At 39.6% G+C, this 13960-nt stretch overlaps 1 protein-coding gene across 1 annotated transcript in view; it reads left to right on the top strand.

Annotated features, from left to right (window-relative positions):
• BOD1L1 (biorientation of chromosomes in cell division 1 like 1) overlaps positions 1–9743 on the top strand; it is a 38990-nt gene extending 29247 nt beyond the window's left edge. Inside the window, exons 18-25 of the mRNA XM_072334598.1 lie at positions 305–383; positions 464–498; positions 2197–2242; positions 4682–4716; positions 4826–4910; positions 5359–5497; positions 7006–7149; positions 8326–9743. Coding sequence (XP_072190699.1) covers positions 305–383; positions 464–498; positions 2197–2242; positions 4682–4716; positions 4826–4910; positions 5359–5497; positions 7006–7149; positions 8326–8434 — 672 coding nt within the window. The 3' untranslated portion in view covers positions 8435–9743. The remainder of the gene's footprint in view (positions 1–304; positions 384–463; positions 499–2196; positions 2243–4681; positions 4717–4825; positions 4911–5358; positions 5498–7005; positions 7150–8325) is intronic.
• Positions 9744–13960: the final 4217 nt, after the last annotated feature.

Raw genomic sequence — 13960 nt, 5'->3', positions numbered from 1 at the left:
CAGGAGGTTATAGAAGCGTTTGTTAGATGAGGTGATAGAGTTGATTGGGGTGCAAAAGGCACTATGCCTGAGGACAGCCACTGAGAATTTTGCGTTATTAGGAGTTGTCTTATTTCTTTACGGCTCTGCCAATGAATTTTATGAGAAGCGATGTCCATTCTTACAAAACATGCCTCGCCTATGCTGTATTTCTAAACAAGCACTACTTCTGCTTGTATCACTTTATGTTGACAACAGTCTTTATATTATATTGTCCCAATACTGGATGTTAGTTGTAGTAACTGAAATACTTTACTTGTTATAGGATAATCAACCTGTGATAATAAAACGGAAAAGAGGAAGGCCTCGTAAACACCCTGTTGAAGCTGCACAGCCTGGTGGTGGTAAGTAATTCATAATGCTTGTGTGGAGAAAGAGTAAAAATAGTAACATTCAAGTTCTGAATTCATATTTCTTCCCTCAGGTGGGGAGTCAAAAGCTGATATGAGCACTGGCAATGTAAGTGCCTTTATTTTGTTTGGGTGCGTTTAAGCATGAGATCCATTATTCTGTTTTAACAGGTAACAATATTTCAGAAACATTCTGTAGCGAGCCTCATAACTGAGTTCACATTAAACATATAAAAATTATAAAAAGTAAATCCTGATATGACAGTTTACAAGCAAAATATACTTTTAAGTCTGAACATGGCAAATAGCAGGATCAGTCTTAGTACAGCATAGTTACACTGTCTGTCAGTATACTTGCAAGCAGGATGAAATTCTGATCACGTGCGCATGTCTTTTAGCTTGTGCTGTGAATAATTTTGGCCTAAAACGATCAAGGACGATTTAATGTAGAAAACTTAAGGCTCTTGTCTTTACTGAGCCTGTTGTAATAACAGCATATAGTAGCTCTAAACATCTTCAACATGAACTTGTACTATCTGTATTATGCTGTGTATGGTTAACTCAGAAAACAGAGACATGCTGGTAGTAAGTTAAGCACTCCTAAAACAACTCAGTCTTCTAAAGCTCAGTAATATCTTGATTTCTTATGCCATGAGCCATAAATCACTGCTATATAAGTAAGTATTCTGTTGAAAGCACTTCTGTAGTCCAGTTGGGTTACGGCACTGTGATCAAGCATGGATTCAGCAAAAAATTCTTGCATAAAAGGAAGTAATGATTAAAAACTAAACAAAAAAAGCTGTATTGAAACTTGTGTGTTCTGCATGCTTGCCTGGTAAGGTACCTGCTGGCATGGTTGTCAAAAGTCTTGGGAATTTACCTAGTCTATAAATAGCAGATATTCTTCTGCACCTGTTTATTCTGTCCATTCAGTATTTCAGGCAGCCTGTTCAGGCTCCTGTCCCTTTTATAGGTCTGGTACAGTTTTGTGTCTGAATTCAGTTTTCCTAATCAGTATCTTTCAGTATTACTACAGTGAAATGTAATTGTTTCAGCATCGTTTGTCTTGTTGTTCCAAATAAGAATTTAACTATCTTAAAATTCCCTCTGAAATATCTATATTTTTACACAGTGCTGAAACTGAATTGTCTTCTTCTAGCTAACCATTTTAAAGGTCGTATACTTCCTGCTGATGGTGGTAATTGTACCAGTCAGTTGCAGGAGGAGCAGTATTTACCCTCCACCTGAGAAAATGGTTCTGCAAGGCTGCATGCTGTCTTTGCAAGACAGTCTTCTCAGGTTGCTTTAAAAATGTGTTACTGCTTCAGAGGTGGCATAGACATCTTAGTGCAGGCGTTCAGTGGTTAAAGCAATTGGATTTTATTAACAGTTGTCAAAGGAGATCATGTAGTTGTACCTGGCTTTTTCTGTGTTCTGAATAAATGCAAAACTCTCATGGCTGTAATTTCTAAATCTGTATGTGTACTTACATATAAAGTGACTGCTGCACTAAGCTTTTTCTATTACTGAGAATTCAGTTTTCAAGAATGTATTTTACTGAAACTACTTTTAAGTTAGTGTCTATTATTATAATGGTTTCCATTGTCTATTACTCTGTCAGGTTACTGAAACTACAGTCATTTCATTTGTATGGAGGATAACTAGGTGCGAACATTCTGTTGATTAGAACGTTCATTTTTATTCTGAGTTTGCAGATATATTCTACTATGAATGGAGACGAGTTTCTGTGTTTATGTAATACAAATCTGGATTTTTCTGATATTTTTCTTTCTTTTTTTGTTTCTAGCTGCAATTTCCTACCTCTGCAAGTAGAGGGAAAAGTCCTCAAAGAGGTAAGCAAGCCATGAGAGAAGTACAAGGGGGTGTTCAAGAATATCAGATGAGTCCTTAAACATTATGTTTTAAAAGATAAATTGGAAAGAAATCTAATTATGTTCAGTTAATTACATTATCTGTGGGTATGAATTAGTAGGACTAGAGGGAATGGCTTCAAGCTGTGCTAGGGGAGATTTAGACTGAACATTAAGAAATTCTGCTTCTTTGAAAGGATGGTCAGGCAGTGGAATGGGCTGCCCAGGGAGGTGGTGGAGTCACCAACCCTGGAGGTGTTCAAGGAACTTTTTTTACATTGTGTTGAGGGACATGGTTTAGTGAGAACTATTGGTGATGGGTGGATGGTGGGACTGAATTATCTTGTAGGTCTTTTCCAACCTTGGTGATTCTGCAATTCTGTGAATTTGAGGAGGTCAATGGCAGCTTGAGGGGACATTTCTTTCCCCTATCACAACTACTATGAAGTCTTTGTAAGAAGATGGCTTAACTTCCATTAGAAAAACTTGTATTGCTACAAGCTGAAGTCAAACAAAAAGAGATTTTTGTATTTCTCTTTCTCATTCAAACACCTGTCATTTGTAAGAGGTAAAATTGTGATTAATTTAAAGCAGTGTAGTTAATTTCAACAAGTAAGTAATCTGTTCTGCAATAGTTGTTTAGCTGCTTTTAGTAAAAGCCATTCATAAATATGTTTTAAAATCCACTCAGGAAGCTGAAAGGAAGTTGAAAAATGGCTTATAAACAAATACAGACATTCATGCCCTTTTAACTTGAGGTTGTTCTGCACAAGTCTTTACTGTAGACACATTCATGTGCATAATGGGAAGCAGAGTTTTCAGTCAGTGTAACTCATACTGTTGGAAACAACTGGTTTCCAGAGGCAACATTCTACCTTAACAGTTCTCTTGTGTAATTACTCAGTTGTGGAAAAGGACTTATCTGTAGAACTCTTCCTGTGTAAGTAGAAACAACTGACAGTGAGCTTGAAACTAAAATTATTCTTGTCCTAATTGCTGATGAAAAGTTGGTAGGGCTTTTGTTATTGTTCTTGCTAATTGTTTTTATACTCACCTTGAGGCACTAGTACAACATTTTCACATATTAGGAGAATATTGGGTCTCTTACGAAGGATGTAGCTTGTAGTTGTCTTTTATCACAGGGCATTTTGCTATACACTTGCCAACATCTTCCAGAATTTTAAATACCTGTCTTCAGTACATCAAAGAATTAATAAGTCTTTTCAATGTATTAATTTGACTTGTTTTGTGTAAAGCTCTTAATATTGTTCTTCATTTTATTGTGCTTCTCCATCAAGCAGTTGCACACTTCTGCTTTGTTTAATTTGTTTCTTTGTAAAAGCTCGTTCCTGTAATTTTGACAGCATAACTTCAGAAATTGTGTGTATGTGCTTAAGAATACGTCTCTGCTTTGAGACCTCTTTTTTGGTACACCAAATTGACATGCTTCTGTATTTGCTCTGTTGGTCCAAGCAGAGATGAATTTAGAGCTTTTGGCCTTATTTTCACCTTTCAGAAACAAAAATAGACAGTAATTTTATGGCATAAAAAAGTGTTAAAAAAGAAAGATGGTATAAAAACTTGCTGTTGTTTAGGATGTTTCTCTGCTTCAATGACAGGGGATTTTAATCATTACAATATTGCAGATAACTCTCTTGGACAAACCTCAAACTTTATAAAATCATCTTTCTCACCGTAGAATTGGAGTAGAAATGGTAACAATCTATTGTAGAGAGAAGCCAGGTTGGGACAACATGCTTCTTAGAGTTCATGAATTTATTTCAGTGTGCACAAGCCAGTCTGTAGGAAGCACTGGATTGAAAAACCAGGCTTCTTCAGCAGAGGAAGTTCAGTAACTTGTATGTCAGATATTAGTTGGGTTTTGCTCCCTTGTTGAGCTGCAGCCATCTTGGTGCTTCACTGTAGATACAGTTAAGCATTGGAACAGATTACCCAGAGGAACTGGGAATTTTCTGGTTTTAGAGACTTTCAGAACTGCATTGAACAAGATCTCGAGCAGTAAGGTCATGTTTTGAGTTTAGCTGTACATTGAGCAAGATTGGTCTAGCTGGCCTTCAGGTTTGCCTTCCAAGCTAAATTCTTCTTGGTTCTGCTGTTGGTTGACAATAAATAAAATAGGGACGTAACTTTTGCTTTTCCACTTAAAAAATCAATGCGACAAATGCAGTAAATATAGCATCAAGCATATAAAAGCTTCACTGCTTTAAAAAAAGTAAATTATTGTTGTCAGACAGTATATAACAAAATGCAACAAAGGTGAATTCTAGTTTAGGAGCTATAGATGTTTTCTGACGTTCCGTGATGTTTATGCAAACTTCACAGCATTTGAAAGAATTCCCTTTAAAACTGATTAGTAAAAGATTTGAAGTTCAGGATTCAGTTCTCTTCTTTCTTTTCTAGGTGCAGACATATCTAATAAGAAGGAAACAGCAAATGTAAGTGCAGGCAATTTAGTTTGTAAGTCTATATGCAGTATGTAGTGAAAAAATGTTTGTCTTCTATTCAAACTGTCTTGTCTTGCTTGCTTCCATTTTATTTCTTCAGGAAGATGAAGCTGGGAAAGCAGAGATGACTGTGCGTAAAAGGGGAAGAAAACCCAGGCGTTCTCTGGTTCAGGCAGAGGAAACTGGTAAAAAGAAGAAACTGTGCTATTCCTAACAGAATGAAAAGATATTACTGTGCCTTTCTGTATACTGATAGCAATAAGATAAGCTTTATTCAGTTTTTCCTTTCTTGAGGAAAAATCATTGAGTTACAGCTAGTGTAAATATTATGTAAATATGTGTAAATTGCTGTAATCTCATGTCAAAATTGCTACATCCCAGATGCTTCCATAAAGCCTCATGAATTTTCTATGAATTCTGGCTATGAGCTGCATAAGTAAACTGTTGCAAATGTGTTAACAAGATTAAGTCAAACAAGTGTGAATTAAAAACTTGGGAAGCATAAAGGAAATGGAAAATAACTTGCTTAAAATGGGATTTGTGAATAGAATACCTTTTCTAAACTAAGTGTCCATATCCTTTTGGAGGGCTTTTGGAAAATTATAGCACATGTGTAAAATTTTACATGGACAGAAATGCTGGAGCCAGAAAGAAAACGTCGGAAATTAACGTCTGAAGAGGAGATAAGAGAGCAGGAGGAAGGCGAGGAAGAAGACAATGAGGAAGATGATGAGTCCACAGCTAGACCAGCCACAAGACTAGAGGCTCAAAGGTAACTCTTTGTAGAGGCACAGATGGCTTTTGCTATGCTATTCCCAGTTCTGGATTCAGGTTTTCATTGCAATTTGTTTTGATTGAAACTTGCCATGTAACGTTGGATCTAATTATAACATCAGAAGCTTTTCTTTCTTTAAGTAATGAAGAATGGAAAGTCTTTTTGGAACTGGAGTTTTAGTCTTTGTATGAGAGGAGGTAGCTATTATTCTAATTATGCAGAAGAGGCAATGTTTTCCTTCGATTCAACATTGGTAGGAGGTGAGAGACTGTTTAGGGTAACAAAAGAGAGACTTGAAATGTGAGAAGGTAAGAACTGATCCTGTTGGCAGTTTTGCATCTCAGTGATGTCTCAGAAAATGGGTCTGTGCACTTTTAACTAACAGGTTAAAAGGGATCTGACTGCAGTTCACCATTTAGCATTTGGAGTTGGAACAAGGCAAAAATGTAACTTTCAATGTCAGTTTCTTTTTCCAAATATTAGCCCAGCTAAATACATGAATATGCAGAACTGTAGGGGTTTTATTTATGTTTTAATGAACTGCAGGCTCAGGAAAAAAAATCAAATTGCAAAAGATTAGTGCAAAAGATACCAAGAAACCTGCTTGCAAGAGAATAAAGAATGGCTATTCTTTATCTGTAGTTGGTGTGCAGAAAGGCAGGCTAAGGAGTGTAGCAGAGGTCATCATCTTGACTAAACCTTTGAATGTTTACCACTTCGTGAACAGCAGTGCTGTTGTGGTAAATGAGAAAGTCTTTTTGTCTAACAGTTAACTCTAAAACTGTAGTAAAAGGTAAGACATTTGTGTTTTCATACCTATTGATTTTGGAAGCATCTGCTTTGTATTTACAGATGTTCTTGTTGGTCTTGCTTCTCAGATTTCCAGGGCTAATTTTCTGGCTGCAACAAAACAAAGCATCTCTACCTGAAAGGGCCACAATTATTCTGTGTTTTATGAGTAGCATTTGGGAATCGTTTAATGGAAGGAGATGCCTCTTTGTTTTCAACTTTTCTTATGTTATAAAACCCGATAGTTCAGCATTCTGGCTTGTGAAGCTGGTTGTCAGCAACCACTTTTTCATATTTTTGAACTGATGAATACTAAAGCCAAGTGTGAGTTCTTTATACTGGATAACCAAATTATTCCACAACTTGTTCTCCTTCCCTCTTTTGTTGTTATGTTTTGACTTTGTTTTTTAAACATGGGCGTTTATGTAGCAGAATTACTGCAGATTTTGAGCTAGGATTTCTTTGTCACTCCTCTAATAGTGTCAGTAAAGTAGCCAATTTTGATTTTACATTTCCTATGGAGTTGCACAGCTCTGCTTGTCTTTCTGTATTTAAAAGCATGCAAATGGTATTTTTCCACCATTTCTTTTGGCGACTTTGATTTATATGTTGCAAATACTGTTCTGTCTTAGTTTTCTGCACTTGGAATGCTAAAAGAAAGTGACTTGGAAAAGTATTTTGTTATATACACATTCATCATTCTTTTTTTATTACAGAATGCAGTCCAGCAAGCCAACCACTCGTGCAACTTCTAAAGGCAACAGTCCGAGTTCAGTTTCTCCCAGAAAACAACAGAAACTATCAGCAAAAAAGAGGTCACCAAGTGATACAAAGATTAACAAATCTTCTCCATCAACACAGTAAGTGTGAAAGTTAAAGGCACTTTTATTATTTGTTTTGGAAGCGACTACATTTATATGTTAAAACACTAGTTCAAAATCTGAACATCAGTCTTGCTTTCTTCTGTTCTTTTGTATTATATAAAAGCTTTCAAAGGATTTTCTCCTGTTTACGTTTTTTCTTCCTTTCTTTAACATTTGCAAGACTGGATGGTGTGTGTGTGTGTGTCCTTGGGAAGTTCTTAGTTTTCTGTTCTGAAAGTGCTGTTAAGCAGTGTTTTAACTGAAGCTGTGGTTCTCTCCTGAAAGTAGGGGATGGAAAGAGCACCTGTAGTTCAAGTTAAAGCAACATCATATGTAATGGTTCTGATGCTTGAAGATATTTCTAAGTTCAGGTGATAAGAAAGGAGAAACTTTGGAGTCCTTGCATCAGTTTACTTATATTTCCCTTCTACCCTGGTAAACTTAGTGATTTTTAAAGTTTGAGATCACTGTGTAAAATCTTAAGGGATCAACAAATGTAATGCTCAGTTGCTATTTGTAGCTAGTTTGTAGTCAAACAGGCCATGCATCAAATACATTGTTGTCTCCACTATGAAACACAACAGTGTTTTCAAACTGAATGTGGGGAACAGTGGCAGATGTGCATCATCCATTGATCAGCTGCCGCAGTTCACCTGATGTTAATTATTTAGCATGGCTATAAGTGGGCCAAGAGTTTAAGCTGTGCACCTGAAAGAGAGTGGGCTTATATATAGATGATTAATTGGAGGTAAGGGTGCATGATGTCTGCCCTTTATTCCCTCTTGTGTATGCAAGTCTTGTGCTGCTTTTGCTCTTTTTCTGTCTTTGTGTGAGGAGCTAGCAGGTAGAATATATTCAACTGCACTGTTGTGATCCAGAAGTCATTCTGGAAGAGAGGAGGAAGGAGTGCCCTAGCCCCATATTCTGCATGTCAAAGAGTACTCCAAATGTAGAACTAGTATGCAGTACCTCACTAAGACACAATGGGAGTGTTCAAGGCCTCCGTAGGGTCTGTGAAGATTTAACAGTAAGCTTTTAAATAATATATCCTTGTATGTAATTCATTAGAGGCTGAAGTCCATCATCTAAGCAGGATTGTGCCTGACCGCCCTTGTTTTCCAGCTGCTACCATTGTTAAAATAATGAATAACTGTGTTTATGTGTTTATTTTAGGCAAAAGGTGCAGTCTGCGAAGCGTAAAAGAGAAGGCAGCCCAACAGCAGTACGGAGAAAAGGCCAGCAAAAAACAGAGGAGACACCAGTGAAGAAAGCAAAGCGATAATCTCTACCAGCTGGTGCCGCTGGCGGAGGAGTCAAAAGGAGGAAAAAATATCTGTGCTTCTATTTTTTTTAAAGCAAAGGGATTTGCACGTGCTTCTTTCAGAGCTCTAAGTTAATCGACGCAGTACTTTTAAGTTACGTTTTAAACAGCTTTATAAACTATTGTTTATACAGAATATTATGTACATTTATTTCAGATGGAAAAATAAGTTTACTTTGTATCTGAATGAGAAACAAAGCAGTTATATATTTTATCACTGACTTGGAAAGTTGGGGATACCCAATGTGACGTGCTAATGCAGATGCTTCCAACTCCTGAGACACCCCTGGCCTACTAATACACTTTGTACATAAACTTGTAAAAATAGGTTGTATTTTACTCTGTGTATGAATCTAATCAACAACGGACATCTTATTTATTATATGGAAAGCATTGGTCTGTAAACTTTAGTATATACTGTAGGCTTTTTTAATTATATATTTTACATTCTATGCAGGCATCGATAGGAAACTTCACTCCCCCTGAGCTGTCTGAAATCTGAAGTTCTCTAAAATGCACTCGGTCCATTGAGAAAACATGTTTTTTTCGCATGCACTGCAATAGGTTGGCGTAGTGAAAGCAACTGGGCTCCTTTCTCTTCACACAAGAAGTATGAAACTTAAAGTCCGATCTTAATAGATTATATTTTTTCATCTGTGGTTTTACTACCAACGTCGAGAAATAAAACAGCTTTAGGTGAGGTTTATTTGCAGCCAGCCAACTCTACCCTGACATGGAGCAGCTTTGTTTTGCAACTAAACAGCCGTTCTTTCAGTATTTGTCTTTTTCAACAAAGAGGGACCCATTGAAATGAAGCATCACTTATCCGATCTATAGAGCTTCAGCATTTTGTGTTACGTTTTATACGCAGGTATTAAAAAATCGAACCTGGTATTATTGCCAGAATCTTTTTTTAATGTATATTAACTCTGGTAAGAGCAAATGTTCAAGTGAAGTTGTATATAAAGTTCAACTTTTCTTATGATCAAATGTGTCTCTTGTAATGATGTGATGAGTTGCCAAACAATCTGAGATTATTTTAAGTGTTCTGTTCATACTCTGGTTTATAATTACAAAGAGTTCTGGGGGATTGGAATTCTCCTTTTTATTTCCAACCCCCCCTCCCCCCTTCTCTCTTTTGTGGGATAATTTGGGGGGTTTTTGTTGTTTTTTGTTTGTTTTTGAACTTGTTGTAAGGCGGATGTTTCCATCAGATATTCTGCTTGGTTTCTTACTGAAACTTTTATATAAAAACTATAAAATGTTTGCCAAAACTCCGAGTTGCCATATTTTATTACCCTTTACCCATGTTCCTGCTTAACTTGTTTTGGAGCCATTGCTGTAATTAACGCTGATCCTGAGAGGTTTCTTTAGTGATTCTACAGGTGTTTATACATCAGGTCTATTAACAGTAGGGAAACTGCCTTAACAGTCTACCGAGCCTAGTGTGCTATGGAAGCAAATGCAAACAGAACTACAAGCTGAGCTTGTTGTGGTCTTTCTTTCTTCTGTCCTCCCCTACTGGGGCTTTCACAGCTTTTACTTGGAGTCCTCTGCATCTCTTTGAGTTTCCTTACATCTGAGCTCAGTGGTGAGATTGCTCAGGCAGTTCCTACCAAGCTGCCCACTGCACTGTATGTGACTGTAGTTTCTTGGTACTTCCTGCTGGTAATGCTTCTCCTGCCACAGTGCAGGCCGTATGTGCTTTTCTCACAGGCAGATCTAGGAAGGAGCTTTAAGCTCCTGCTTATGGTTCAGAAGTTGGGCTTGTAGTCTGATTTGAGCCTTGAATTATGTAGGAAAAAGCAACTTTTACAGCACCTACGGTTAGTGAAATCACAGGGGTTCCAATGGAGAAATAGTATCCATTGTGCTGAGGAGCTGAGCTGCCTTTGGAAGGAAGTATGGCTGAGGTGTTAGTTGCTAATGTGGTTATAGTCGGTTGTGGAAGACAAATTGGGTGCTGAGTGGAAAGTAGAGGTGGCAAATGCATTCCTACCCGGTGTGACCTCTTGGGAGTTTGGTGGGAGGGGGAGGAGCTGCTTTGTGCTGTGAGAGAACAGTGTCCCTAAAGCACCTCACAGCGTGGCTCCAACCTCCTTTGCCTACTTCAGCGTGAGAGCACAGCTGCCCTGAGACCCCAATACATTTATACAGTGCTTTGCTTTTAATGTTTTAGGGCCTCTATTTTTACTTCCAGCTCCTTCTCCTGGAACTGTTTCATTTTGCTGGATACTGTAACGCTGAATGGACCAGAGAGATCCTGGTGGAAGATGGAGTTCAGCCCCCACTGGGCTTTACAGAAGCAGAGCTTGGGTTCTGCTCACCAGCCCTCAGCTGTCTGTTAGCCAGAGCACTTGGCAAGCTGTCAGGATCTCTTCATATTTTCTGGCATGTTGTACTTAGAAGTGCTTCACTATCTTCAACCTAAAGCTCTACGGGTTTTACCCGCTGTATAGGTTTTAAATCACCTAAGTGGATTGAGGGGGGATTGTTTTCTTAACTAACTAAAGGATCATCAGTAAAAGTTGGTTTGCAGTTGTCACTTTTTGATGAGGTCTGGCAGGCTCGTGGCTCTTGCAACTGATGAAATTTCCATCCTAGAGCCTGATCCAAAGTCAGTAGGTGCACTCAGCAGCTGGGGCAAGGCTTTTGCTGATGCTGGCAGCGCTATGAATGCCTCAGTTTTCTATTCCAACAGCGTCTCTAATAGCACATCTCCTTCTTAGGTGCTTTTTAAAGCTGTGACATAGATCCCAAGTACACACATTCACTGTTTCTTGCCTAAGTCTGCTTGGTACAAGTCCAGGACAGGCTTGAGTGACAGTATTAAAAATAGCCAAATTCTGATTCCTGTATCAAGTGCTGTAATGGGAAAAGAATTTTCTACCCCAGGTTTCTGCCACTCCTTGCTTTTTGGAAGAGGTGGTGGGACCTCTGTGGTTCAGTCACTGCCCTGAAGCTGGGATGTGCTGAGTGACCTCTCTATTTCCTTCCAAAGCAGCGTTTGATTTCCTTGGAGCTGTACCTGTTTATATTGTAAAGAGTAAATCTAGCTGGTCCATTTTAGCTCTCTTCCCATTAAAGCCTTTCCATGTCAAATGTTTTTAGTTTTAAGGTGTAATGTAGACATCCTAATGAAGTAAGCTGACTGTGCGTTCCATGCTCTGTATGCCTACTCCAAGCTCTTGATCATGGAGATTCTTGATACGACATCCATCATTATCAATATTAGCACTCAGCCATTTCTCATACCAGTTCAGAAGGCTCTTATCTTCGTTACTTCAACAGCCCTCCAGCCCTTCCTCTTGCCTGTAGCTGCATTTCAAAGGAAACTGTCCATGTCAGCCTTCTGCAGGTTTTGGCAACCTCTTAAAGATGCTGTGCTTGCTTCTTCCAATAGACTCCTTGTCCCAGCTGTGGGTGTCACGCTCCATTACTTCCATCAGCTTCTCAAAAATTCTGGGCCTGCCTCAAGCAAAGCAGCGTGTTTTTCTACTAAAGCAGGAAAGTTTAAACACCGAGGAAATTCCAGCTGCATTCTAATCTTTATTTCGAGATTCTGGTGTTTCACCAGAGTTTCTCTAAAGGCTGTTTCTGACTTAAACCTCTTCCTCAAATCTCAGCTTTTTAGCTCTTACCTTTCCCAGCTTCACTGGGGGGAAATCTCCAAAGTAAAGCATAATGAAAGGGAACACGTTTGAGGGAGTTAGTAGATAACTATATTTAAAGCCAGGAGAAAAACACTTGCCAAATAACTCGGGAAGAAAAACTGTAGAAGGGCAGGAAGAGGTTTTTGGAACTGAGTATCTATTAATTAGCTGAGGGTGTGGCTTAATGGTCAGAGCATCCACTGCAAGGCACCTTTCACCTTTGCTCCTCTCCTGCCCTGTGACCGGTGCCAGCTCTGGATTGTACACTGACAGCCTGCTTGGTTGGGAAGCCTGAAATGCTCTGATTATTATCAGGTCATTGCACCAGCTGTTGACAAGGCTGTGTCATGTGGCCGAGATATGGAAATCAATCTCCTGTTGTATCATAAGTTGGAGTACGCTTCAGTTGGTCGTCCAGGTGCACTCTCACATGCACAGCTCTGTGTCAAATAATTACAGGTTCAGAGAATCACAGAATAGCTTAGGTCGGAGGGGGCCTTAAAGATCTCCTTGTTCTAATCCCCTGCTGTGGACTGATTGGCACCCACCAGCTCAGGCTGCTCAGAGCCCATCCAACCCATCCTTGATCATCTACAGGGATGTTGGTGTGTAAATGCACAATGAGCTTTGTTATGGGTTGTATTACCTCCTCAGGGTTAGGCATGCAGAGCTAGAAGGTGATCATAGAATCATAACATCATTAATGTTGAAAATGATCACTAAGATCATGAAGCTCAAACATCAACCCACCAACACTGCACCACTAAACCATGTCCCTCAGTGCCGCACCTCCATGTTTCTTGACCACCTCCAGGGAAGGGGATTCCACCACCTCCCAGCACAGCCATGTTGCGCCATGATGCCCTACAGCTGCTTTGGTTTCACCAAGGATGGACTTTTGTTGGTCTTCCTTCCACAAATGCGAAGTAGGAAAGATTCTTTTATGCTGCCATGAGAAGTGAGCCATTAAAAAGAAGAACAGATATTCCTTCCTGATAATATTCTATGGTGACATGTCATACACATGAGGCAACATTTTCTACCCTATTTCCCATCTATTTCTTAAGATGACTGCGAGGAATACGTGACAGCATGGAGGAATACAGGACAAACACGCTCAGTGATCCATGGTATCCCGGCACCAATTCCAGTATATAAACTTCAAGATGTTAAAATCAAACAGTTATTCCTGCTTCGGTGCCCAAAGCAAGCAGAGATCTGGCATGTGCTTTCCCCTTCCGACACCGATAGCTTCACTCTGCTTTCTGTATAAACAAGGGCTAAGAACTGCGCAGTAATACACTGCTTACTTAACTCCATTCAACCTAACTCTATTCAGGCTAAGTAAATAGGCAATACAAACCGCTTTAAGATAATAATAATTGTTGCCGTGTGCCGGAGCCGCCCGAACCGCCCCGCACACATCGCCAGGTGGCGCTGCGCTGCGGCACCGGGCGGCCGCGGGCGGAGGCGGGTACCGCTGTTATATACCGCTGTCACCGCTGTTATATACCGCTGTTCTATACCGCTGTTCTATACCGCTGTTATATACCGCTGTCACCGCTGTCACCGCACAGCGGGCCCCGAGGTGCCGACCCACGGCAGCAGTCGAAGCTCCCTTGGAGCTGCAGGGATGGCCGTTCTCCACTCGATGTTCACGAACACGCTCCACAGCGAGCCAGGTTCAAATGCTGTCAGTTTATGGTTGCAGTATCTGCGCAGTAAATGCCTGTACATTTATGTGTGTGTATGTATATGTGTTGTGGAGATACGGCACTGAGGGACATGGATAGTGGGCATGGTGGGGTTGGGACGGTGATTGGACCAGGTGATC

This window comes from Excalfactoria chinensis, chromosome 4 (assembly GCF_039878825.1).
Source record: "Excalfactoria chinensis isolate bCotChi1 chromosome 4, bCotChi1.hap2, whole genome shotgun sequence".
NCBI classification, from domain to species: Eukaryota; Metazoa; Chordata; class Aves; order Galliformes; family Phasianidae; genus Excalfactoria; species Excalfactoria chinensis.
Note: the sequence above shows the minus strand (reverse complement) of the source record. Positions and strands in the feature narration are given on the sequence as shown.